Genomic DNA, 25354 nt, shown 5'->3' on the forward strand with positions numbered 1-25354 from the left:
ACTCATTCCATCTAGCCTTAACAAATATTATACTCTTACAGATATTTTTACATTCAAAGTGTTATATACTTTATATGCCATATAGATAATTGTTTTTAAAGCTTCAGCTCAATAGATTATAGAGAATAGACTATTTTGTCAAAGCAAGGGCGGTTAATGTAAAAGAGATTTAATCCTAGTTCTCTCCTTTCTGGGAAAACCATTTAAACTATTGTGGCTTAATGAGGAGAAAGGCTTCACTAACAAGTTACAGTGGATCTCAGCTGTGTAGGAAATCACTCTGCCCTGGCTCCACCTTGGCCAATAGTATAATCATACTTTAATCTAGGGTAAAACTCCAATAACTTGTAAATGAGGAGCCTGAATACAGGAAGGCATTAGCTAGCTGGTGAAGAACCAGAGAAACAAGCCATCTTGATATGAGGGCCCTGAGTGAGTTGCATCTGGATTCCTGTCCCATTCTGCCCCCCTGGCCAGGCTGAACCTGGTTTAGAGTCACATGGTCAATGTAGGAAACTTCCAGTTACAAAATGAATAAATCACGGGGATAAAAAGTGCAGCCTTGGGAATCTAGTCAATATAGCCTAGTGAATATATTGTAATAGCATTTGTTGTATGGAGACTGATGGCAGCTACACTTATGAGCATAGCATAATGTACAGACTTATCGAATCACTATGTTGTACACCTGAAACTAATGTAACAGTGTGTCTCAACTATACTTCAATTTTTTAAATTTTAAAAATTAAAAAAAAAAAGAGGTTAGGGAAACAGTGAAGGATAAGATAAAGGGTCAGGACTGGGACAAATGCAAAGGGAAAAGGGAAAAGTGTGTCAGGCAGAATAAAGGCAATTGGCTAGAAAAGATAAAGGTGAAGTGAGTAAAGAGCGTGACAGGAAGGTGAAAGCTAAAGGGAGAGGAATGGCAGTATAGCACTTTCTAAAGGTAAAAAGGCAGGAAAGTCAGTCTACCATGGTACAAAGCCCACCAGGATATCTGTTAGGCTATTCTAAACATGCAATCACACCAGACTATCTTGGCCACACTAGGTACACCCAGAGAGATACAGAGTAGGAATCTCAGTTTGCCCCAGGACAGCATGTGCCTTTCCTTCCTAAGGGAGCAGTGTTTATGCTTCCATGAAGCATTTATGAGGCTGGGCAGGAATCATATTCTCCTTACGTGACAGGTTCAGGTGCAAAGAGGTAAGACTCAAAATGAGAAAATGTAGGCAATACCTTAGCTTACATGCCTGCTGCCCCACAGGAGCCAAAATCTCTTGTAATAATAACTTCATAGGCATAGTTTCTTACATCCCCACAGGGAACGAGACTGTTAAGAGGAAATCCCAAAGTCATGCTGCCCCTATCAGGTATTCATAGTTTATTCGTAATTCCTCTCAGATCAGAATCAATTTACCAATTAAGGGTCATTACTATGACAAGCAATGTTGCCTAAAAATATATCTGACATTTTTATCATCATGAGGTTACCAGGGGAAGAGAGCTAGAGAGTTGGCTGAAGATCACATTTTTAAACAGCAAGGGAAAAGATTTATTAACCCCTCACTCACATCAGGAAACATAGATGCCTCTGGCCATTTAGCTCTGAAAGGGATCATAAATGAATTTGCAACCATATTTTTAAACTAGCCATTGCAATACTCACTAAGCAACACTTTTCTCATGCCGCTATGGAAATGTAAGTGCTCTACTGACAGCAGTAAGAGAGACAATGTCTGCCCAAAGTCAGTCTGTCAAGTATTTACTGGGGACCGTCACTGGACATAAGACTCTACTAGGTATTTGTACACGTGTCTTCTTGGAATGAAAAATGTTACTACTGTTCTACCACAAATTAGATTCCAAAAAATTCAAAATCGGAACGTATCTTCATTTATTTTCTACTTACAAATCAGGTTTTTGTCCTTGTTGCAGTTCATGCTGAGGTACAGGGTAAAGAGCTTCATAATTTCTTTTATCTTTTGACCCATGAATTGCAAATGAATTGAATTTTGTCACCTTTGGTGGAAAATAACTCCAAGGAAGATAAGCTTTGCCTTCCCATTTTGTCTCTTCTCTGGACACTCTGAATGATAGAGCAAGCTCCTGCTATAGAAACATGTGAAACACAAAAGGTAAATTTAGATGTTTTAAAAAAAAAAAATTTTTAATGTTTATTCTTGAGACAGAGACAGAGCGTGAACAGGGGAGGAGCAGAGAGAGAGGGAGACACAGAATCCGAAACAGGCTCCAGGCTGTGTGCTGTCAGCACAGAGCCCGACACGGGGCTCAAACCCACGAACTGTGAGATCATGACCTGAGCGGAAGTCGGACACCCAACCGACTGAGCCAACCAGGCGCCCCAGTAAATTTAGATTTATACTTGAAACATTTTATATAAGACACACACACCTCTCTACATACCTTATGGATTAAAGGATTTTGTCTAATATTTTTATTTACTTACTTTCCATACATTTCTTCTTCCAGAGAGTAAAAGCACCAAATGTTGTCCGTGACTGTCAAAATTAAAATTCCTCATGAGTGTTTGAAAGAAACAAATGTTATTTTCTTTACTTTCCTTCATACCTGCAGTGTGTGTGCTTATATCAAATTTCCAAATAATTAAAAGGTGCAATATGAATATTGGATAATTATAGGGAGAACTAGTGTGTTCAGTTACTTAGAAATGTGATTTTCAAGCTTACCATTTTTCAGACCACTGCAGTCAAATGCAGAAAGCTACATGTGTCAGATGAGGCAAAGTATGAAAAAGGGATGGGGGGGGGGGGGGGGGATACCACAGTATCTGATGGCATAATAAAACCCATCTTGAAAACTAAAACACCATAAAGGAAGTTTGCACAAATATCTACGACTGAATCCAACAACTTTCCTAAAGGCTATTTCTGTTAAAAAAAAAAAAGAAAAAAAAAAGAAAAGGAAAAAGAAAAAGAAAAAAAAAGACTGACGCTCGTCAGGAAGATAAGAAATAAAAACACAGATTGTCTAACACAAGTCAACAGGCTGAAGATTTTAATTTGTATCTCTTCTTTCACACAACTCTCCACCATCCGTCTGCCTGTTGTGTTTTCCTGTTTTTTTAATTTGTACCATTAGCTCAGACACTGATGTTACATTTTCAAAGATAAACAAAATATATCCTCAGAAGGAATTCTATTAAGAGAGCATAACTGGGATGAGCCAGGTCAGTAAGAATCAAAGGATTTCAAGTAGTTACATGAAACAAATTTACTGTCTCTGGAAAACACTAAACATTTCTCCTCAGAGGGTCTGCTGTAAGCTTTTCAGGAAGGATTTCCTTCAATAAATAATTCTAACAGAAGTATTATTTTCACTTAAAAGTTCTCTGTTTATTTGTATTATTATACAACCTTAAGAATATCCTAAGAGGAATAAAAAGTCCTTGCAAATTAAAACAACAATTTTCTTCATGTTGCTTTCCCAGAGGCTAATTAACTGTCATAGGAGTTGATAGCCTGAAGCAAAACCATGATTCTTGATTATTAACTGTCCTGGAATATATGAAACTAACCTACTCTAAGGATTTTTTTTAACTTTTAGAATTATTAATTATATACATAATAGTTACTATATAATTTAAAAACAAAAGAGAATCTAATTATCCTATTCATATACTACTAAACCATTTTATGAAAAGACACTGATAGTATCATCTAATGAACTTAAAACTAAGGATAAAACTTTAGAATTCTAGCATACCCAAGTTCTTAACTGCTTTCTAAACAAGTTGAAAGCCTATTTGCCTTAGCTTTCTCTCCTGTATGATGAAAATAATCACACAACAGTTGAAGTTTTATTTCCTCATATGACAGTTTAATCGTATTTTCAACAAAAGATTCTGGCATGTTAGTTAAAAGGTACACACAAAAATATATGATTGTTCTCAAAAATATAATTGTGAACATCTATGTTTTCCACATCAGAATTAGCAAGATATCAAAATAAGGGAAAAGAAAAAAATATCTAAAATTTCATTTAAATCAACTGTTTGGGACTCTGCCCACCCTACAAAGGGACAGAGGCTGCTGGATTTAGATACTAAGAGGTATTTAAAAGGGGTGCCTAGGTGGGTCAGTCAGTTCCACATCTGACTTCGGCTCAGGTCATGATCACATAGCTCATGGATTTGAGCCCCGCATTGGGCTCTGTGCTGATAGTTCAGAGCCTGGAGCCTGCTTCAGATTCTGTGTCTCCCTCTCTCTCCACCCCTCCCTTGCTTGCCGTCTATCTCTTGAAAATAAACATTAAAAAAAATTTTTTTTAATTAAGGTCATTTAAAATGAATAATGGCAATATAAAGAAATATTTCTTTACTAAATATTTTACTAATTTAAATTGTCATAATTTAGATGAAAGGTAGCCATAAATTTACTTTTTTGCATATATAGGAAAAACTGCCAACTAGGTAAAAAGGGTTCCCAAAGGACTGGTTAAATTTAAACAACAGTCCAAGGTTAATTTTTTTAATAAGTCTTTAAAAAAGCTATGTGTGATTTAATTTTTATCCCTGGCATTGAACACAAAGTGACATAGTATACACTCAATAACTGAATGATGAATAAAAGAAGGAATACATAATTATGTAATACATAAAATTCAAATTTAATCCAGTCATTTAAAAGATTCCCGAAAAGAAACTAGTTCAATTCATTATATCTATATCTCCTTTTATTTCTGAATAGCTAATATATAATAATGCAAATTTTAGAATAAATAATAAGAGGAAGTTTTGTTATTTATAATGATTTTTCATTTTATAAAAAACCCAATTAGAAAACAAGACACATTAGAGAATTGAGAATAATATCAACATAATATTTTCAAAGGTTTATAATATATGTTATACACTAACTTGAAAATAAAGAATTATACATAATTCAGATTAGTTCAGATTAGCACTCATATTAGTTGAGCTTTTCCCTGACCATATAATTTATAATAAGGAAATAACTGTATTCAAATTACGTAGTAATGAGTTAGAAAAAAATGTTATACTTACGGACAAAGTTCAACTTCTAAATACTGTTCAGTTATGTCATTCAAGAAAAATGCTTCCACAACTTTTGAAAACAAAGATAAGACATACTGAGAAGGTTGATTTTGCTTCAGTAATAAATACTTCATTTTTTAGAATATAAAATTAATTAACTCAGTATTTTTAATTCTATCCCCAAAAGAAAACAAATACGCATTTGCCTGGAAGAAGAAATACATAGGAAATAAATCATCATTTTTTTCCTACATCAGATCATCATAAATTAAAAATATTAATAAAGCCTCGTGTTGGGTGACGTTCTAAAACAATGAATATTATTACACAGACTTTGAGACAGTTATCTTCTTTTCTAGCGATTTATCTTAAGAAAATAATCAGACAGGGGCGCCTGGGTGGCTCAATCGGTTAAGCGTCCGACTTCAGTTCAGGTCATGATCTCACAGTCCGTGAGTTTGAGCCCCGCATTGGGTTCTGTGCTCACAGCTCAGAGCCTAGAGTCTGCTTCAGATTCTGTGTCCCTCTCTCTCTGCCCCTCCCCTGCTCATGCTCTGTCTCTCTCTGTCTCAAAAATAAATTAAAAACACATTAAAAAAATTTTTTTAAAAAGAAAATAATCAGACAACTGGGAAAAGAAATAAATATCATGCCAGTCATCAAAGTATTGCTCAAAAATTTAGAATGATCTAAATGGTTATTTCGCACTATATAAATAAAACTGCTGTTATATGGGAGAGCTGTTAAATAAATTATGGAATTTATATATTCCATGCAAAAATATATAATACAGTCATTACAATCAAATATACAGTTAATTATATTTTTTGATATGGGAAGATATCCATGACATGTGATAAGCAGGCTGCAGAACAATAACGAAATGTACATGAAATAAGAATGTGCATGCATGCCTGTGTCTAGATGTCTGTAAAGGGGAGAGCCTGGGTGGCTCAGTCTGTTGAGCATTTGACTTCAGCTCAGGTCATGATCTCACAGTCCGTGAGTGTGAGTCCCGCATCAGGCTCTGGGCTGACAGCTCGGAGCCTGAAGCCTGCTTCGGATTCTGTGTCTCCCTCTCTCTCTGCCTCTCCGCTGCTTGCACTCTGTCTCTCTGTCAAAAATAAATAAACATTAAAAAAATTAAAAAATAAATGTATGCAAAGTATGAGTGCACGCGCGCACGCGCACACACACACACACGCACACAAATGACTGGTTATCTCTGATGGGGCAATACACGTAGGTGATTTTTCTTTTCTTTACAATTTCCTGGACTTTTTTGTGCATGTGATGTTTTTTAAATTGTTTAATTATGAAAGTAATACATACTTCTTATAAATGATTAAAACAATATAAACATATATAAAGTAAAAAGGCAAAGTCCTTTTCTTTCCACTTTGCTCTAAAATTTTTGTCAGATGTTTTCTGTCCTTCTACAATCTATTTTACCTGCATGGATTTTAAAAAATAAATATGGATCATAATTGCCTACAACTTGCTTTTTTCACAAAAAAATTTGCAGCATATAGATACCTAATGCTTTTAAACTATTGTATAGTATTCTTCTATAGAATGTTATAATTTATTCACACAGTCCTTTATTGAAGACGTATATGTTGTTTCCAGTTTTCCATGTGTTATTTTTATAATAAAATAGCTAAGGGTCGCCTGGCTGGCTCAGTTGGTTGAGCATCCAACTGGTGATTTCAGCTCAGGTCATGAGCCCAGGGTCTTGGCATCAAGCCCCGCTCGGGCTCCTCGCTGAGCATGGATACAGTGATTCAGGCTTATTGCCCCTTTCTAAGTTTTTTACCTAAATGAATTAGAATGCTTCCATGATGGTTAATTTTTGTGTCAACTTAGCCATAGTACCCAGATATTCGGTCAAACATTATCCTAGATGTTTCTGTGAAGGTATTGTTTACATGAGATTTAGCATTTAAATCGGTAAACTTTTAGTAAAACAGATTATTCCCTATAATGTGGCTGAGTCTCATCCAATCATTGAAGCCCTTAACAGAAAAAAGACAGACTTCCCCTGACCATGAAGGAATTCTGCCAGCAGACACCATCAGACTCAGACTGCAGTATATACTCTTCACCAGATCTCCAGCCTGCTGCTCTACCGTGAAGATTTTGTACTTGCCAGACTCTAAAACTGCATAACCCAATACCTTAAAATAAATCCCTCTCTTTCTTTACACATACACACACTCACACACACACTGTATCTCTTGGTCTTGTTTCTCTGGAAGACTCTAATACATCTTCTAATTACTACTTTCCATAATCATCTTAAAATCATTTTTGCATCTTCTCTGAATTAAACCCTGTATCAGATTCTGGGAATACTTTCATTAGCTTACAACCTAATCAGACATGAAAGTGGACACTTCTAATAAAAATATCAAAAGGGAAGGAGGTATGGGTTGCTACCACAAGAAAAGAGAAAACAGATACTTAGCTCCAAAATGTGGTTTAGGGAAGGATTCCTGGAGAAGGTGTTACCTAAGCTCCATCTTGAAAGATGAGTTGGAACTGGGTGAAGAGGAATGATGAAAAGGGCATTCCAGGATGAAAGAGAAGTATAATCAAATGTACATGATTAGGAAATATTTTCCCTTAAAGAACTACAAGCAGTTCAGTCTTTCTAGGCAAACATTGAAGTGCATGAAGAAGCAATGCTGCAAAGAGAATAAGGGGCTAGGTCATGGAAAATCTTATATAGAGATCATAAAAAGAAGGATGAAACTATCCCGAGAGGACAGGGAGCCTGAGAAGGTTTGTAAAGACCTGAATTATGAGTTTGAATTTTCATTTTATTTTTTTTATTATTTTTTTAAAATTATTTTTTTATTAACGTTTATTTATTTTTGAGACAGAGAGAGACAGAGCATGAACGAGGGAGGGTCAGAGAGAGAGGGAGACACAGAATCTGAAACAGGCTCCAGGCCCTGAGCGGTCAGCACAGAGCCCGACGCAGGGCTCGAACTCACGGACCGCGAGATCATGACCTGAGCTGAAGTCGGCCACTTAACCGACTGAGCCACCCAGGCGCCCCTTGAATTTTCATTTTAGATAGATCACTCTGGCTTCTAAGCGAAGAATGAAGCCAAGGGCAAAAGGACAAGTAAGGAGGCTTTGACTGGCCCAGGTGAAAGATCATAAAGGTCTAACCTATGGCAGGGATAGTGGGGATGAAGAAGAACTAGCTTAGAGAAACATTCAGGAGGTAAAGCTGATAGGACTCAGTAAATAAATCCAAATATGGAGAGTGAGAGAGAAGGATATATTGGAAAGACCTCATATTTCTGTATTTGGTGAACTGATGTATTAAGTAATTGGGCAACTGGGGCAAGAAGCAGGTTTATGACAGAAGTAGATGAGTTGAGTTTAGGAGCTCTTGAGTTTGGTGTCTGTGGTACTTCCAGTAGTTAGGTCACATTGGTGTCTACACCAGTAGGTAGCTGGTATATTTAAGTTCGGTATCAGTAAAAGATAATGTATGTTTTACATACGGTAAGTTAACACTGACAAAATGCATGCTATACAGATGCTATACAGATTGTATGGATTACAAGAATCATCAAAGGTTTTTTTAAAGAAATGAAACCTATATTAGACCTTAGAACTAAGTGCATTACAGGTGGGGGAAATAGAATGAGAAAAGGTACATGGGCGAGAACATTCATGGATAGTAAGACCATTAGCCTTTCATAAGTCAAGAGCCTTTGGTTGACGTATGGTTTCACTTATATATGGAATCTAAAAAACAAAACAAATGAGTAAATAAAAAGTGGAAACAGACCCATAAATACAGAGAACAAACTGATGGTTGCTGGAGGGAGATAGGGAACATGGGTGAAAGGCAGTGGGAGATACAGGCTTCCAGTTTTGGAATAAATAAGTCACAGAGATAAAGGGAATATAATCAATGGTACTGTAATAGCATTGTATGGAGACTGATGGCAGCTACACTTGTGGTGAGCATAGTATAATACACAGACTTGTCGGACCATTATGCTGTACACCTGAAACTAATGTAACATAGTGTATCAATGACACTTTAATTAAAAAAAAGAGCTTTTGGTTGAATATGATAGCCCAACCCATGAGTACTCTGAAATCTTACAGGAAGGGTTTGAACTTCATCTCAGGGACGGTTATGGTTTGTGATCTGAGGAATGGAATCATAAAGAGTATTTCAAAATATAAGTTTGGTTGCTTAATTAGAATACATTAGGAGGGGATCATATAGCAAACCTGGCAAAATGTAATTTCATGGTATGTCTTTTAGTCTTCATTTGACATGTGAGATTGTCAGTATAAAATAAAAACTACATTTCATATTAAAGTTGATAGTATTTCTGTAAGTAAAACATCCCCAAACTTCCATAAAGAAGGTTTATAAGGTTAAAGTGGCAATTTGAAGATACTTAACGACAAAACAGAAATGCTGAACTCTTCTTAAAATAGGTATCAGAAGTAAAGGAAAGAAATATGGCAGCAATTTAAAAATCTGGATTTGTAATTGCCATTTTTCACTGTTCTAGTTATATAGCTGAAGTCACACAGGTGATGGTGAAAAAGTCAGAATAAGAGATTGGTAGGGAACGGAAGAAACTGCACACGTCAGCTGCTCAGAAGAGCACACACTTCCTTACAGCAAGATAAAATAATAGTTCTAGGAGAGGGTATTATAAAAAGATTTATGTTTGCAATAAAATACAGTACTTCCACTTACCTTCATAATCCCACAGTTCATTGAAAGGTTTTCCTGGTTCTCCAAGTGGGGCTGGAGGATCATTGAAAAATGGGGCGCTAACTTCCATCACCACTCCTCCATCACCTGGATTCAGCCTGACAAACACTGGCTCATGCTTCACTGGAAAACCATCCCAAGTGTATTCTATTTTAAAATCCATCTGAAGACTCTAAAGGAAAAAAAAAAAAAATAAGACAAACTCTTTAACCGTATACAATTGTTTCCTATAGTTAGAAATGAAATGGAAATGTCAATGTCAAATAGCAGGAAAGCAGCAGAGGGGCAGACACACAGTTCTGAGAGTCAAAAGGCCATTTGTGTTATGGCAAACCGTGGATGTGAGTTCTATTATAAGATAGGGAGTTGGATCCAAAAAGCTTTAAGACTAGGTCTAGATGCAGCTCATGTTACCTTGTAAAGAATATATCAAAATCATTTTTAAAAACCAATTAAGTCCACTGAAGAAACTATTCATGTACTTAATGACTATAAACACTATGAGTTTCTACATTCTTTATCTTTTATTCTAAAATGTGCAGGTGTATTGGACCCCTTTGGGAATCAAGATCTATATAATAAAAAAACGATTTGATAAAAAAAATAACTACAAATCAGCAGAAGCACTGCTGTTAACACTTGTTCTTTTGGCTAAAACCCTTTTCTCTTTGGGGTGGGAATTGCGGGAAGGGGGGTGCTCCAACTATTTGAAGGTTAGTAGAGTTTAATATTGTCTTCCTTGATCTCAGGGTACAGATTTTCTTAACCTTCTCAATTGTTGATATTTCAAGTGTTAAACACAACATGTTAATCCCTTCTCTGACTGAAAAATAGAATTTATCGTCTAAACTTTGAAATAGACTAAATACATTTGACACAAGCAGTATTTGCATTTTAAATTGTTTTTCTGAGGATTAAATGCAAAGAAAGCATTATATTTACAAAATTACGTTTTTATTTAAACACTATAGATCAGGCATTTTATAAATGTTATCTCACTTAATTTCACAACAAACTTGCAGAGGATCTATTTTTATCCTCATTACAAATGAAGAAAACAGATTTGTCCAAGGTCACATGAAACTGAACTAATATAAGCCACGTTTTCCCAAATGAAGATACATCACTGGGGTGCCTGGGTGGCTCAGTCGGTTAAGTGGCCGACGCCGGCTCAGATGATGATCTCACGGTTCGTGAGTTCAAGCCCTGTGTTGGGCTCTGTGCTGACAGCTCAGAGCCTGGAGTTTTCTTCAGATTCTGTGCCTCCCTCTCTCTCTGCTCCTTCCCTGCTTGCACTCTGTCTCTCTCTCTCCCTCTCTAAAAAATTAATAAACATTAAGAAAAATGAAGGTACATCAGAGATCTGTAAGGAGATGAAAACCTTATTTTAGGAGTGGTGGATTCCTCAACTTATATTAGGTCCTTATGTCTTGTTCAGAAGATAATCTTGATTAGCAATGGTGCTATTTCCAAACTTCAATTTCCCTTATCTGAAACCTTTGAATGCATTTCCTTGCTTCATAGGTTTTTACTGCAAATAATAAAGTTATTAAGTTTTGAATAAATTTATTTCAATGAATAGATACTGAGTACCTACTGTGTACCAATCATTGGGAGATCCAAATATATAAGCTCGGTGGCCCACAGGAATCCAAGATCTTTGAAAACCTTTTTCTAAAGTATGTAGTAGCTCTTCCTAATTTTCACTACATGCTAACAAATTTTAATTGATAATCTCTAAAATTAAAATAAAATAATTCTGGCATTACAATCCATTTGCAACTTACAGTATTTGAGAAGAGGATATGTTCAGCAATTTATGTTCTTCATTATTAAAATAAGCTCAAATGAGTGATAAGTCTGCATAAATTGAGTGATTTTTGTAGAACTTAGTACTGATTTTATGTGAAATAAAATACCTCAATCATAAATTTACTATCCTTAGTTGAAATATCAAGGCACATTCTTCATGTATAAATGGATAAATCTCTATCCCAAATTTTGGTACTGGTTAAGTACCATCTTGAAGCATACAGGAAGAAATAAGAACAAATCAAGACGTTAGAAATGGTGATTAAATCTGATTCTGGTACCAATATGCCAGAGAATATGCTATTCTCATAACCTGGAGCTTTACAATCCTGGCAAAATATAACTTAGCGACTTGGAAGTTTTGGCGGATTCACTCATTCTCCACAGGACCATCATATCTACAAAAATATTGCACACATTAAAGGGATCTCTATCCTAATCAGTGGGTTTCCACTACAGAATTCTCAACGCCCAGCTATTCTAGGCAATCATCTCTATGTCTAAATGGAATTAAACCACACACAGTGATTTGCTCCTAAAAAGTGGCTTGTCACTTCCATCCACACATGGTGGGTCTTGTGGTAAGACTGACATGTACTTTAGAGTTTCAAATTACAAACTACTCTATAACTTCAAATTATAAAATGTAATCTTACTTAAAAGTTCAGAAGAAATTAAATATAAAAGTAGAGCTACTCTTGTTGAGAGTATAAAGTAGTGGAACTTCAAGACCTTCTATTAGCCTTTTTCCCTGAATTTCTTTGAGCAGTGTTTGAAAATTACTGCAAGAAATATTGACTAGACTTCTACCAGCAGGGAGGAGTGTCATGGATGACATGTCCAAGGGTAGCATGTAACTTTGGCTTTAATTGCATAAATGACTTTAGTTTCCTTATTAGAATGACAAATTTGTTAATTTGCTTAAAGAGCATTCCTGTTAATCTAAATGTACACAATGTTTATAACAAAATTAACCCAAAAATATGGTCAAACCCACTAGTTTACAATGTAATCTAAATATAACATGGGCCCAGACAAAAACAACACATTCTCCTTTCAATTTCCCTGGGATACTTAGAACTGTCTCCTGAAGCTTAACTCTCACTACCTCTCAATTTTTTTGTTTGCACATGTACTCATATGAAGTAAAGACAATTCAACTGTCCACGTCCTTTGTGATCTGTGCTAGTGTGCGTCCCTGCAGCACTCTACTTCCTGTCACTCTCTACTGTCTATACATGATTCACAGCATTACAACATGTTTACTGTCTCTCCATTCCCAACTAGAATGCCTGTAAGTAATAGGAATTTATTATTTATTTCTTAAGTAAATAATCATTCTAGTCTCTGGATCCAAAATTTCATGATTCTAAGGTTTTGTGCAATAGAAATCAACTGTGTTTGTGGTAGCATTTCTCTTTCAACCAAAACAGTGGTAAGTAACTAAGATAATAAATCATACCTAGAAACATCCTTTCAATTTAGTTTATCATAGGTGTATTGGGTGCCTGGGGGCTCAGTCAGTTAAGTGTCCAACTTCAGCTCAGGTCATGATCTCGCAGTCTGTGAATTTGAGCCCTACATCGGGCTCTGAGCTGACAGTTTAGAGCCTGGAACCTGCTTCAGATTCTGTGTCTCCCTCTCTTTCTGCCTCTCCCTCACTCACACTCTGTCTCTCTGTGTCTCTCAAAAATGAATAAATGTTTAAAAAATTTTTTTAAAAAAGGTTTATTAACTACTCACTTTATTTCAGGTGACATACCAGGTGCTCAGGAAATAAAGTTTAAGTCTCTAGGGAGTTAGGGATGATTCTCATGTAGCTAACCAACCAGGTCTTGTATAACTAAACCAAACAGGTCTATTATCAATTAGTTCATTTTGCAGTCCAATTTAATAAGGTTGGATCCCTATACCAAACTATAAATAGCTTATATAGTATATTTAAATAGTATATGTTATATATAATATGTATAATACATAGTATAAATGGTAATATATTATATATAGTATATATAATATATACTATATTTAAATAGTATATAAAAATAGTATATATATTTAAATATAGTTTGGTATATTATGTTCAAATTTAAATGAATCAAAAATTTAAACATAAAAACCATATTAAAAAATGGAAAAAATGGGGGCGCCTGGGTGGCTCAGTTGGTTAAGTGGCTGACTTCGGCTCAGGTCATGATCTCGCGGTCCATGAGTTCGAGCCCCGCATCGGGCTCTGTGCTGACAGCTCAGAGCCTGGAGCCTGTTTCAGATTCTGTGTCTCCCTCTCTCTGACCCTCCCCCATTCATGCTCTGTATCTCTCTGTCTCAAAAATAAATAAACGTTTAAAAAAAAAAAAAAAAAAAAAAAAGAAAAAAAATGGAAAAAATGAATTTTTAAAAAACCTTATAGTAGGAAAAAAAACCTTTTAAAATATAACCCCAGGAGCACCTGGGTGGCTCAGTCAGTTGAGTGTCGAACCCTGGCTCAGGTCATGATCTCACAGTTTGTGAGTTTGAGCCCTGCATCGGGCTCACTGCTATCAGCATGGTGCCCACCTCAGATCTTCTTTCCCCCTCTCTCTGTGCCCTTCCCTCGCTTGCATGCTCTGTCTCAAAAATAAACTTAAAAAAATGAATAAAATATAACCCCAAACCCAAAAGACATAGAAGAGTGATACATTTGGCTGCATAAAAATAACAAAACCAGAAGAAGTCTGCCTACATCCACAAAAAAACAAAACAAAACAAAACAAAAAAACAACTACCACCATTACAGGGGCACTTGGGTGGCTCAGTTGGTTAAGTATCTGACTCCTGATTTTGGCTCATGTTATGATCATGACATCGAACCCCATGTCGGGATCCACGTCAGGCTCCGTGCTGGGCATGGAGCCTGCTTGAGATTCTCTCTCTCTCTCTCTCTCTCTCTCTCTCTCTCCCTCCCTCCCTCCCTCCCTCCCTCTGCCCTTCTCCCTGGATCATGTATGCTCTCTAGAAAGAAAAGAAAAGAAAAGAAAAGAAAAGAAAAGAAAAGAAAAGAAAAGAAAAGAGAAGCCCACCATTACAAAATCAAAAGATAGTTTGGGAACAAAAACATCTTCAACTCATATTTTAGACAAATAACTAACTTCTTTGATGTTTAAAGGGCTCCTAGAAATCAGTAAGGAAAACATCAATATCCCAACAGCAAAATAGGAAAACACAGTTGACAGAAAGTAGATGCAAAATGTTCAACCTCACTTATGATAGAAATGCAAATTAAAACAATACATTACTATTTCCATGGATCAAAAAGTTTGATAACATGGTATGATAAAGAGGGCACTGAGAAATAATCACATATTGTTGTGGGGGCATTACTGGCACAGCCTCTGTGAAGAGCAATCCCTCAATATCTATCAAAACAAAAAAAATGCAAATATCCTTTGACTCAATTCTAGTTCTAGGAGTTATTATACCTGCACATATTCAAAATGACATAAGTATAAAGACATTCACTGCAACATTATTTATAATAACAAAATATCAAATTAATATCATAATTTAAATATCCATCAGTAGAGGACTGGTGAAGAAATTACACTATTATTAAGCAAGGAAATACAATTTAGCTATTAAAAATGAGGCGGCTCTCTATATATATATCTAAAATATATTCAGTGAAAAAAGCAAGGTGCAAAAAGCATGAATTTATTTCATTAAAAAAAAGGCTCTTTGCATATATACTTGTGAATGCATATAGTATCTCAAAAAGCATATACAAGAAACCAGTGATGACAGTGGTTACCTCTTTTGAGGGAATTAACTGCCTGAGACAAGACAGAAAGGGAGGTTTACTTGCAACCATTATCACTTTCTTTTAAAAAACTACCTGAATTTTATATTATGATAGGCACACATCACTATCAAAAAATAAATGAATCATTTGAAACTATTTTTAAAGTCCATTTTATGGCTGGATCTCTCAAAGACTATAGTGACCACCTCTTCTCTATAGACGCTTCTCTGACTACATATGCTGAACATTTCTAAAAAGTCAGAATGAACACTGGGAATATTATTGAAGGAATATATTCATTCAAGGTGATCACCAGTCTATTATGCAATTTCAGTGTTGGCTATTTAAACTTTTTTTCATTATTTTTTAATGTTTTATTTTATTTTTGAAAGAGACACAACATGAGTGGAGGAGGAACAGAGAGAGGGAGACAGAATCTGAAGCGGGCTCCAGGCTCTGAGCCCTCAGCACACAGCCCGACTTGGGGCTGGAACTCACCAACCGTGAGATCATGATCTGAGCCAAAGTCAGATGCTAACCCACTGAGCCACCCAGGTACCCCTATTTAAACTTTCTTAAAAGAATGTTTGTTAATCTGTGTTTTTCCACATTTTTAACCTCTATTCTTCAAACTCCTCTTTCATCAAAAAAAGTCACAATTTTTAAATTATTTTCATGCTTTATCTGTACTAGAGAAAAGGCCTTTAAAAGGAAATGAAGGGAGATAAAGAAGACAGAACCCCAGAACACTGAGCACCTGGAAGACGGAAAACATTCTGCAAAGGTTAAGTTACGGAAAAAAGGTGTTTTCTCTACAGAACATTTTACAAGGAAAATTTCCAAATTCCTTTTTTCACGAAATTTTCTGTAGTTTCTCACGATAATTATTTTCAGTTTGCATTCTGCTTCCACTTGCACCCCTGCCCATTTACAGAGAACGGAGAAAGAAGAAAGTCCGAAAGTGGGAGTAAACTATGCCAGCAAAAGCAGCGGAAAAATAAATTACCAGAGAAAAAGCCAACAAGACTGGTCGAAGGTACCAGTAATGACAGAGGAAACAGCGCATAACAAGGAGAGAACACAGACCCGGAAGCTCTTTTCTGCACCACACTCAGCTCACTAGCTTCTGTGGGGGTCACGGGAGAGGGCTCAACCTTAGGCTCCGCCCAGCTGCCTACACATTCTGGGGGTGGGGCTCGGAGGACTGAGGCCGAGATGCCTGGTTTTTGCAGGAAAGAAAACTGCTGAAAGACTACCAATGAATATTTGAACTTTTAATCTTTCCACTTAAGTTTGAGCAGTCTAGAAGGGGAAGGATGGGTAATTCAGCAATATAAATACTGTGCAACAATCTCAAAATGGATTATAAATCATTAAAATTACAATAGAACGAGGGCTCCTAGGTGGCTCAGTCAGTTAAACACCAATTTTGGCTCAGGTCATGATCTCATGGTTCACATATCCGAGCTCCACATCCAGCACAGAGCCTGCTTTGGATCCTCTTGCCCCTCCCTCTCTCTCTCTCTGCCCCTCCCTCCATCTCTCTCCCTTTCAAAAATAAACATTAAAAAAAAAATTACAATAGAACATATACAGCAATAATTCACTTAATGTAACTAAAGGCTAACTGGCCCTATAAGCAAAAATTGTAAATTAATTTTATATTACACTCATTATAAATAATATTACCCTAAATGTAAATTATATTACACTACTGGGAGGCATATACATAGTGGTCAAAGATTGTGACATTGGAACCAGACTGCCTAGGGTCAAATTCCAATTCAAGCACTTTCCAACTGTGATCATCAGCAAATTACTGTAAAAAAGGATTTTAAAATAGGACCTAGCTTCAAAGGTTTTTGTGAGCGTATATATATATATATATATATATATATATATATACATACACACACAATATATACACACACACACACACACACATATATATATATATATATATATTTAGTACAGTGCCTAGCATGTATGTAGTAAATATAAGAGATTAGCTGTTATTATTAAAGTATATAGGTTTGCTTAAAAAATATTTTTCTGTTGAAATCATTAAAATTACATCTTTCTTAAGTGGTTTTCCTTTAAAAAAACTAGACTTTGAGGTAGGAGAATCTAACTGATCCTTGAGATCATAAAATATGGTTAAGTGTTCTAGAGATACACATCATGGCTCTGGTTGGTTCAGTCTTAACTATCCGAGCATTTATCAATCTATTTTCCTTCATTTAGTGTCTCTTTCATGCCAGTGTAAACTTATTGTTTCTAAAGAGGATTAGACACAAACTCATAACACAATTTTGTGTAAAATTTTAAACTTCTCAAGAAAAGGTAATAATTTACAGAACTACAATATTTCCAAATAATAGAATCACTCTGTATTTTGGTTGCTGAGAGTTACCAAAATGTCTATAGGATCTATGGGTTTAATTCAGGAGGAGTCACTGCACTTGAACTTCATAGCTACTCTGAGAATACTGTGCATATGCTACATATTTAAGTCAAGTCACCACCATTTTCTCCTGCTCTGCAAGAGCAGACATTAGTATGTAGCCATTACTCAAAAATCGTAAAAATTGCAATTTCACATGGCTCAGCCTAAATTTATTTTGCTTATAGCATACTTTTAAAAACCTCTTTGGGGGAAAAAACGGCTTTTGTATTTGTTTTACCACAACTATTATTTTTGTTTTATAAAAATCACTTTGGGTGGGAGAGGGAAATGAGGAGTTATTGTTCAATAGGTATACAGTTTGAGTTAGGTAAGATGAAAGAATTCTAGAGATCTGCTGTACAACAATGTGCACATAGTTAACACTACTATACTGTACACTTAAAAATTTGAGAGATTTCATATCATTTTATATTACAGAAATTATAATAATAAAAAAGACAAGCTTAAAAAGAGAGCTCCCAATTTCCAGGCCATGCTTCTCTTGGCTGGTGAAAATAAACATAATTATGAAGAGCTTCTTAAAAATCAGTTTTTTATGGCATTTAATTATACCAGAGAATGTTTCATACAGTTTTCACCCTAGCTTAAAGTTCCAACTTTGTATTCTTTATGATGCTTTCCATATAGTACTGGGTGCTCAATGTCAATTTATTAAATAAGTTAATATTAGTAAAAGCTATCAATTTTCAAGGGTTTTCTTTATTGAGGAAATAGATCTAGGGCTAGAGAATGGTTAAACACATACTAAGTACTTTTTTTCTCTCACTTCTCATTCCTTGTACTCAATTACATTAATACTTTCCAAGCACATCTACTGAATTCTTTAATTCCTTCTTCACGTATTTGTTGAGCCCTTACTGTGTTCCAGGCAGGAGCCTGGAGACAAACTACAAAACAATGCATGAAGCATTAAGGAAGCACCTTCCTTGGATAAAGAACACAAAGGAACCTTTAAAATCAAGCAACACTAGAGGCAATACTTTAAGGACAAGTGGAATCATCACAATTTTGTTTCATAAGGATGAAAAATTTTTTGAAAAAACTCCACTGAAATTCAGAAATTCAACTAGCAGAGTTTTGTAAACCAGCCCCCCCAGACAAACACCAAATCCCAAAACTACAGTTTGTATTGAGCTTGACTGTATAAACCAGATAGTTCAAGTACAGAGATAAAAATTCCAACTTCAGATATTTAATTTATGCAATGCAAAGACAATTCATCATTTATATCCAGAAGGTACTCTTTGCCAGCACTAATATATATTAACATCTATAACTTCTACAAATGTAGAATTAAGTTTATTACTATTTGATGGCAAATTAAACTACAATATGACAAAATACAGGTTCAAATGTAGGAGAACTTAAAAACAAGTCCTTGAGGAGTCAGTGAAGAGTTCATGAAGAAAAGTCATACACCGACCTTCAAAAGAGTTGAAACTCGCCCACTCAATCTCTCCTTGCAATAAGTTTTTGGGTTAACTTCAAGGCTACCAAAACCAGATCAAGTTCAATCTTCACTGACACAAAGCTAAACTAAACTTTTTTATGGTTATTAGATATACCTCCATATTTGCCAGCCTTTAGAGGAAGGGACCACCTCATCCCTTATAGGGAGTATGGAGAAAGCTTCAGGATTTCAAATACCTAAATGGACATAGTGGGACAAATTTTTTAAACTTCTTAATATATTCTGCTAACATTATATCATTTATATTGCATTATGAGTACAGAACAACAAAACTTAAACTGTTAAAGAGAAAGCCAAATGGAGCTACATCTTGACATATCTAGTGAAACCATTTCAATAAAACATATTTGGCAGAACCATAATCTATTAAAGCTAGCTTCAAGTTAATATTTTTGCTAGTGTTGAAACTTCCTCCAATAGTAAGATAAGGCTTATATCCAGACAAAATCAATTTTTAATTCTGATAATTGTAATTTACCCCGAAATTTAAAGTTTTGTCTAATTTTTTCTTGCAATACAATGTAACTTTTTTCTTCTTTTTTAAGGAAGCAAAGTATCTCTAAAGAAATAACTGCTGGGGCGCCTGGGTGGCTCAGTCCGTTAAGCGGCCGAATTCGGCTCAGGTCATGATCTCACAATCCGTGAGTTAGAGCCCAGCGTCGGGCTCTGTGCTGACAGCTCAGAGCCTGGAGCCTGCTTTGGATTCTGTGTCTCCCTCTCTCTCTGACCCTCCCTCGTTCATGCTCTGTCTCTCTCTGTCTCAAAAATAAATAAACGTTAAAAAAAAATTAAAAAAAAAAAAAAGAAGTAACTGCTGAATTTGCAGGACCTTTGGAGTACTTGTAACTACATGCCTTACTGACACACAGTTAAATATTTAAAGAGGTGTTTCCTTTCTCTAAAGACCCAGAGGGGCAGTATCGTACTTAGCTTCTGGAAATCAAGTCCATACTCAAAAATCCTCCAGAAGGTCAGCCTTGGTGGTGGACTCTGAAGCCGCCAGCATGGGTTCTGCCTCCAGCTCCAGAAATTTACTTACTTTCCACTCACTCCTTTTGGCCAGCACGTTCTCCCAGTCCAGAAGTACTAGGTATCAAAGACCCCGAGAACATTTAAAATATGTATTTTATGCCCTACCTACGTTTACATCTTGGGATGTAAACACACATAAACACACACACGGAAACACTGTACTCTACCACAGGAAGACCGAAAGGAGCCAGCTCGCCCCTGCCACGCTAGTGGCTCAATTCCCTGTTATCCAGGTTATCGCAGCTCCGCCTATAGCTTGACAAATAGCCAATAGCGTGTAAAGACTCTAGGAAGCGCGATGATGTAAGCATGGACGTTCACGTAGTGACGCAGGCGGCGTTACCGTCTCCAAGGAGCGGTCCAGGGCACCGGTTTCAAAGTCGCAGGGCGGGCCGGGTGGACTTCCGCAGTTGGCCCCGGGTTTCCCCGCGGTCCTGAAGTCAACGCCCCCCCCCCCACCCCAAACGCTCCTTCAAGGACGCCTCCACCCGGCCTCCTGGCTGGCTTCCTTGGCTCTCTCCTAAGTGGCCCGACACGACCCCGAGTGACCTGCGGGACGTCTATATCCACCCGCGTCTCCTTTTTACCCGGCTGGGATTCGAGTGAACGTGGAACAAAATTCACTTGGCGGGTCCCCAGCAAACCTGAAACCTGAAGTCTGTCGCCTGAGCGAGGAGGGGCTCGGCTGGGACTCAGGAGAAGGCGCGGCGGGGCTGTTGACGCCGCGTGAGTAGGATACTGATTACACTGCTGAGTGCTTGACAACCTCCAGCGTTGCTTTAGTTTAGCTTTCCCGGACAGCGAGCTCTCTGGGATTTTTTTGTTTTTGTTTTTTAAGAAAGTGAAGGTGGTAAAAGCTCCAGACTGAAATTGTATCGAAATGGCCACGGAAATCGACTTTCTGAGAGATCAAAGTAAGCTCCATATTCTTTTATTTGAGAATTCTTACATGTTTAATGTCGTCATCGCTAACCAACTAACATTTTTCGAATGCCTGTTCGGTGCATGGAAATTTGTAAAAAGTTAGCTTTACAAAAAGCTTGGTGGTATGCATGAGGATGTGTATGTACTTAAGCAGAACCGTTTGGTAAATCCTTGTACGTTCCTTTAGCTTACATGGAACTCTACTAGACACCAAACATGGTTGTTATGCTCCTCGCATAACTGGAGAAATTAGAAGGCTAATGTCCAGGAGGAGTTTCCAAGTTTGCCATTAGAACCTAGAGGCACAGTTCTGGCCATTTGTAAATAGATTTTTGTTGAACTACTCCTGTTTCAGTTATGCCAGACTCTGTACAGACATAGCTGCTGCTGCAAAGATGAGGAAGACAGTTCTACCTTCCAAGAATTTGAGAAAAGAAATGTGTAAATTCCGTAAATACACTGAAGTGGAAGCAACCACTCTTTTGCCTCAGTTTCCTTATAGGGTTGTTGGAATGATTAAATGAGTATTAAATATGTAAAGGATTTAGCATACTATCTGACACATAGAGGTAAACAAATATTGACTATTACAGGATTATTATTAGCTGTGGTCAAGAAAGGTGTCATTTGGCCTGAAACTTGAAGTACTAATATGAATATAGATAAAGAATTGTGTAGCTATCCCAAAGAGAATAGTATTGCAGCTTTGAAGGAATTAGGAATATGTTTTGTGAAAGACTTGGAACAAGGTTGGCTTGTACGAAATGTGGTTTATATAGGCAAATAGCAAGTAGACCTAAAGGGAAGAATGGGGCTGGATGGTGAAGGGCCTTGGCTTCTGTGTGTTGAGTTTGGACCATAACACAGGTTATTGGAGCCAGGGAAAGGAATTCACTTGAGAGTAACATGATCGGATTGTGATTTGGAAAGCCTGGTGTGGCTGTTATGAGGAACATGCATTTTAGCAGAGTACAAGTTAGGTGACTATTGTTACCATTCACGTAAGGGGTGAGCTAAGGTAGTACGGTGAGATTGGAGATTAGGGAATTTGAGAGAAAGAGGTAGAGGGCAACTGAGATTTTTGTGTTAAGGAGTGGGAAGGTAGGAAAAAAAGTAGTAAGTTCCATTTTGAAAGCTTTATAAACCAGTGGTTAAAAAAAAACAAAAAAACAAAACAAAAACCAGTGGTTAAAGACTCAACCTCTAGATTGAGTCTGTCTAGGTTCATATCCTGGCTTTTTCTTTTTTCAGGTCTTTGACCTGACCTTAGCTTCGCTGTGCCTCAGTTTTCTCATTTCTAAAATGGGTATAATAGCACAATAACTCTCATAGGGTTGTAAGGATTAAATGAGATGATGTAAATTGCTTAGCATGATTTCTAGTCCATATTAAGTGCATTATGTATATTTAAAATTATTAATGCCCTGTAATGGTACTATATTATTATTTCTGTGTTTTAAGTGGGAATATCTCCCATCCCTAAGGAAGACTAGCTAGCCATCAGCTGAGTGGTGTGGGATAAGAACTGGGTGATAAGTAGTTTGGTTGGGATGGGGAGGGTACCTAAGTTACACAGAAACAATGAGTTTTAGAGGAATGAGCCAGCCATTTTTTCGTTTTAACTGGACCTAGTGTGCCATTATACAGCTGGGTAGATTACCCAGTTAGACAAAACACCTGGACACCACCTGAGGTAAATATAGATGGCTTGACCCTCTCCCACCTACTCTGACCTTCTCTGCATTAACTTCAATTGATCTTGATTGTCTCTTTTCATTTGTTCCATTTGGATTTGTTAATCTAGTTTGAGACAGTTTGATTTGGCATTTCTCAACTCGCAACCCCTGTGATAAAAGCATTAGCTTTACAACTAACTACAGGCAATTGCAGACCAACCATGCTCCTAACAAACTAGCATTTTTGTAGTATACCATTCTTCACCTCCATCTGAGAAGGGAAGTCTGATAGTCCTTAGGAAACTGTTCAAAGAGATACTTACTTATTAAGCTAAGGAATGAAAAAATCATTCTTGTGGTAGGAATTTGGGAAGTGGTGATTATTATTTTTTTTTATTCTTTAAGTGTTCTTCACGGAGAAGTTTTTAATTTTGACTAAATTCTCAATTTGTTCTTTTATGGATGTCATATCTAAGAAATCTTTGTTTAATCAAAGGCTGCAAACATTTCCTCCTATGTTTTCTTCTAGAAATTCCGTAATTTTAGGTTTTATATGTAGATTTATGATGTTTGACTTAAATTTTGTACAAGGTGCAAGATAGGGGTCAAAGTTCATCTTTTTGCATCCGGATACAATTGAAAAGACTGTCCTTTCTCCATTGGATTACCTTTGCATCTTTGCTAAAAATCAGTTGTCCTTATTTCTGTCGATCTATTTCTGGACTCTATTCTGTTCCGTTGATTTGTTTATCTATTTGAGTACCAGTATCCCAATGTTTTGATTATTGCAGCTTTATAGTAGGTCATAAAATCAGATGATGTTAGTCTTTCAGATTTGCTCTTTTTCAGTTATTTTGGCTATCCTAGGTACTTTGCACTTCATATGAATTTTAGAATCAGTTTGTCAATTTCTTCCAAAAAAGATGCTGAGATTTTGAGAGACATTGCATTGAATCTATTGATCAATATGTGTAGAATTCATATCTAATGATATTGAGTCCTCTTACCAATGAAAAGATATATTCTCTCCATTGATGTACCTATTCTTTTATTTCTCTCCTCAATATTTTGTAGTGTTTAGTGTATGGATTTTGCATATCTTTTATCAGAACAATTCCTATGTATTGTTTCTGATACTATAGTAAATGGTATTCTTTTACATTCAATTTCTGATTTATCATTACTAATGTACAGAAATACTTTTTCTTTTTGTCATATTGTATTCTGCAACCTTTTAAACCCACTTGTTCTAGTAGGGTTTTTTTTAGAGTTCATCAGATTTTTGATATATGGATGATCTTTTCATCTGTCAGTACAGTTTTACTTCTTCCTTTCCAATTTGGATGCCTTTCATTTCATTTTCTTGCTTTATTGTACTGGCTAGAACTTCTAGTATACAATGTTGAACACACGTGTTTGAAGTGGACATCCTTGTCTTCTTCCTGATCTTATAATACAAGCATCTGTCTTTCAGAATTAAGTATGATACTAACTAGATTTTTCTTAGATGTTTTTCAAGGGTTGAGGATATTCCTTTCTATTCCTGGTTTTCTGCGAGGTTTTGTTTTTTTTTTTTTAATGTTTATTTACTTTTGAGAGAGAGAGAGACAGAGAGAGAACCAGCAATGGAGGGACAGAGAGAGAGAGGGGAACAGAGGATCCAAAGCAAGCTCTGCACTGACAACAAAGAGCCTGACATGGGGCCTGAACCCATGAACCATGAGATCATGACCTGAGCTGAAGTGGAACGCTCAACTGACTGAGCCACTCAGGCGCCCCATGTGAGAGTTTTTAATCAGAATGGATGGTGATTTTTTTTTTTCCTAATGCTTTTTCTGCATTTATCGAGAGGATTGTTTTTTGTTTTTTTTTTTTCACTTTTAGCTTGTTAATAGGGTGACCACTTAACATTGATTAATTTTCAAATTTTAAGCCTTCCTTACCTTTCTTTTGGAAATAAACTCCTCTTGGTCATGTATTATCCTTTTTATATGTTGTTAGGTTTGATTTTCTAAAAGTTTATTTACAATTTAATTTTCTATGTTCATAAAGCCTTTTTTTCCCCTTTAATGTCTTTGTCTGGTTTTAGTGTTAGGTGATGCTTGCCTCAAAGAATTTCTTGGAAAATATTTTGTTCTCTTTAATTTTCTGGAAAAGTTTGCATAGAATTGGCATTATTTCTTCCTTAAATGTTTGGTAGAATTTACCAGTAAAGCCAGTGGGACCTAGAGTTTTCTTTGTGGAAAGATTTTAAACTGTAAATTTAATTTCTTTAATAGATAAAGAGCTACTCAGTAGTCTGTTGTGTACTGTTGTATACAGAGCGACCCTCCACAGATTTCATATATCCAGAGTTCTCTCTCTGTGTAGCTTTCTCTCTCATATTTTGTC

At 36.3% G+C, this 25354-nt stretch overlaps 2 protein-coding genes across 10 annotated transcripts in view; one reads left to right on the plus strand and one right to left on the minus strand.

Moving 5' to 3' along the window:
• CB1H4orf33 (chromosome B1 C4orf33 homolog) overlaps positions 1 to 20605 on the minus strand; it is a 126707-nt gene extending 106102 nt beyond the window's left edge. For 5 of the 8 annotated variants that reach the window (XM_042935495.1, XM_042935497.1, XM_042935501.1 and 2 more), the window contains exons 1-5: positions 20371 to 20605; positions 9786 to 9975; positions 5048 to 5108; positions 2471 to 2522; positions 1913 to 2112 (exon numbers count right to left, since the gene is read on the minus strand). In XM_042935495.1, the coding sequence (XP_042791429.1) occupies positions 1913 to 2112; positions 2471 to 2522; positions 5048 to 5108; positions 9786 to 9966 (494 nt within the window). In that variant the 5' untranslated portion in view covers positions 9967 to 9975; positions 20371 to 20605. Of the gene's footprint in view, positions 1 to 1912; positions 2113 to 2470; positions 2523 to 5047; positions 5109 to 9785; positions 9976 to 19809; positions 19881 to 20257; positions 20288 to 20370 lie in introns of those variants that run through there. The other 3 variants (XM_042935498.1, XM_042935500.1, XM_042935499.1) reach the window with 3 other exon arrangements.
• A 101-nt stretch (positions 20606 to 20706) lies between these two features.
• SCLT1 (sodium channel and clathrin linker 1) overlaps positions 20707 to 25354 on the plus strand; it is a 220620-nt gene continuing 215972 nt past the window's right edge. Inside the window, exon 1 of one of the 2 annotated variants that reach the window (XR_006201717.1) lies at positions 20707 to 21277. Coding sequence is in view for 1 of the 2 variants with exons in the window: in XM_042935491.1 (XP_042791425.1) it covers positions 21244 to 21277 (34 nt within the window). In the remaining variant the exon portion in view is untranslated. The remainder of the gene's footprint in view (positions 21278 to 25354) is intronic. The other variant, XM_042935491.1, reaches the window with a different exon arrangement.

This window comes from Panthera leo, chromosome B1, assembly GCF_018350215.1.
Source record: "Panthera leo isolate Ple1 chromosome B1, P.leo_Ple1_pat1.1, whole genome shotgun sequence".
NCBI classification, from domain to species: domain Eukaryota; kingdom Metazoa; phylum Chordata; class Mammalia; order Carnivora; family Felidae; genus Panthera; species Panthera leo.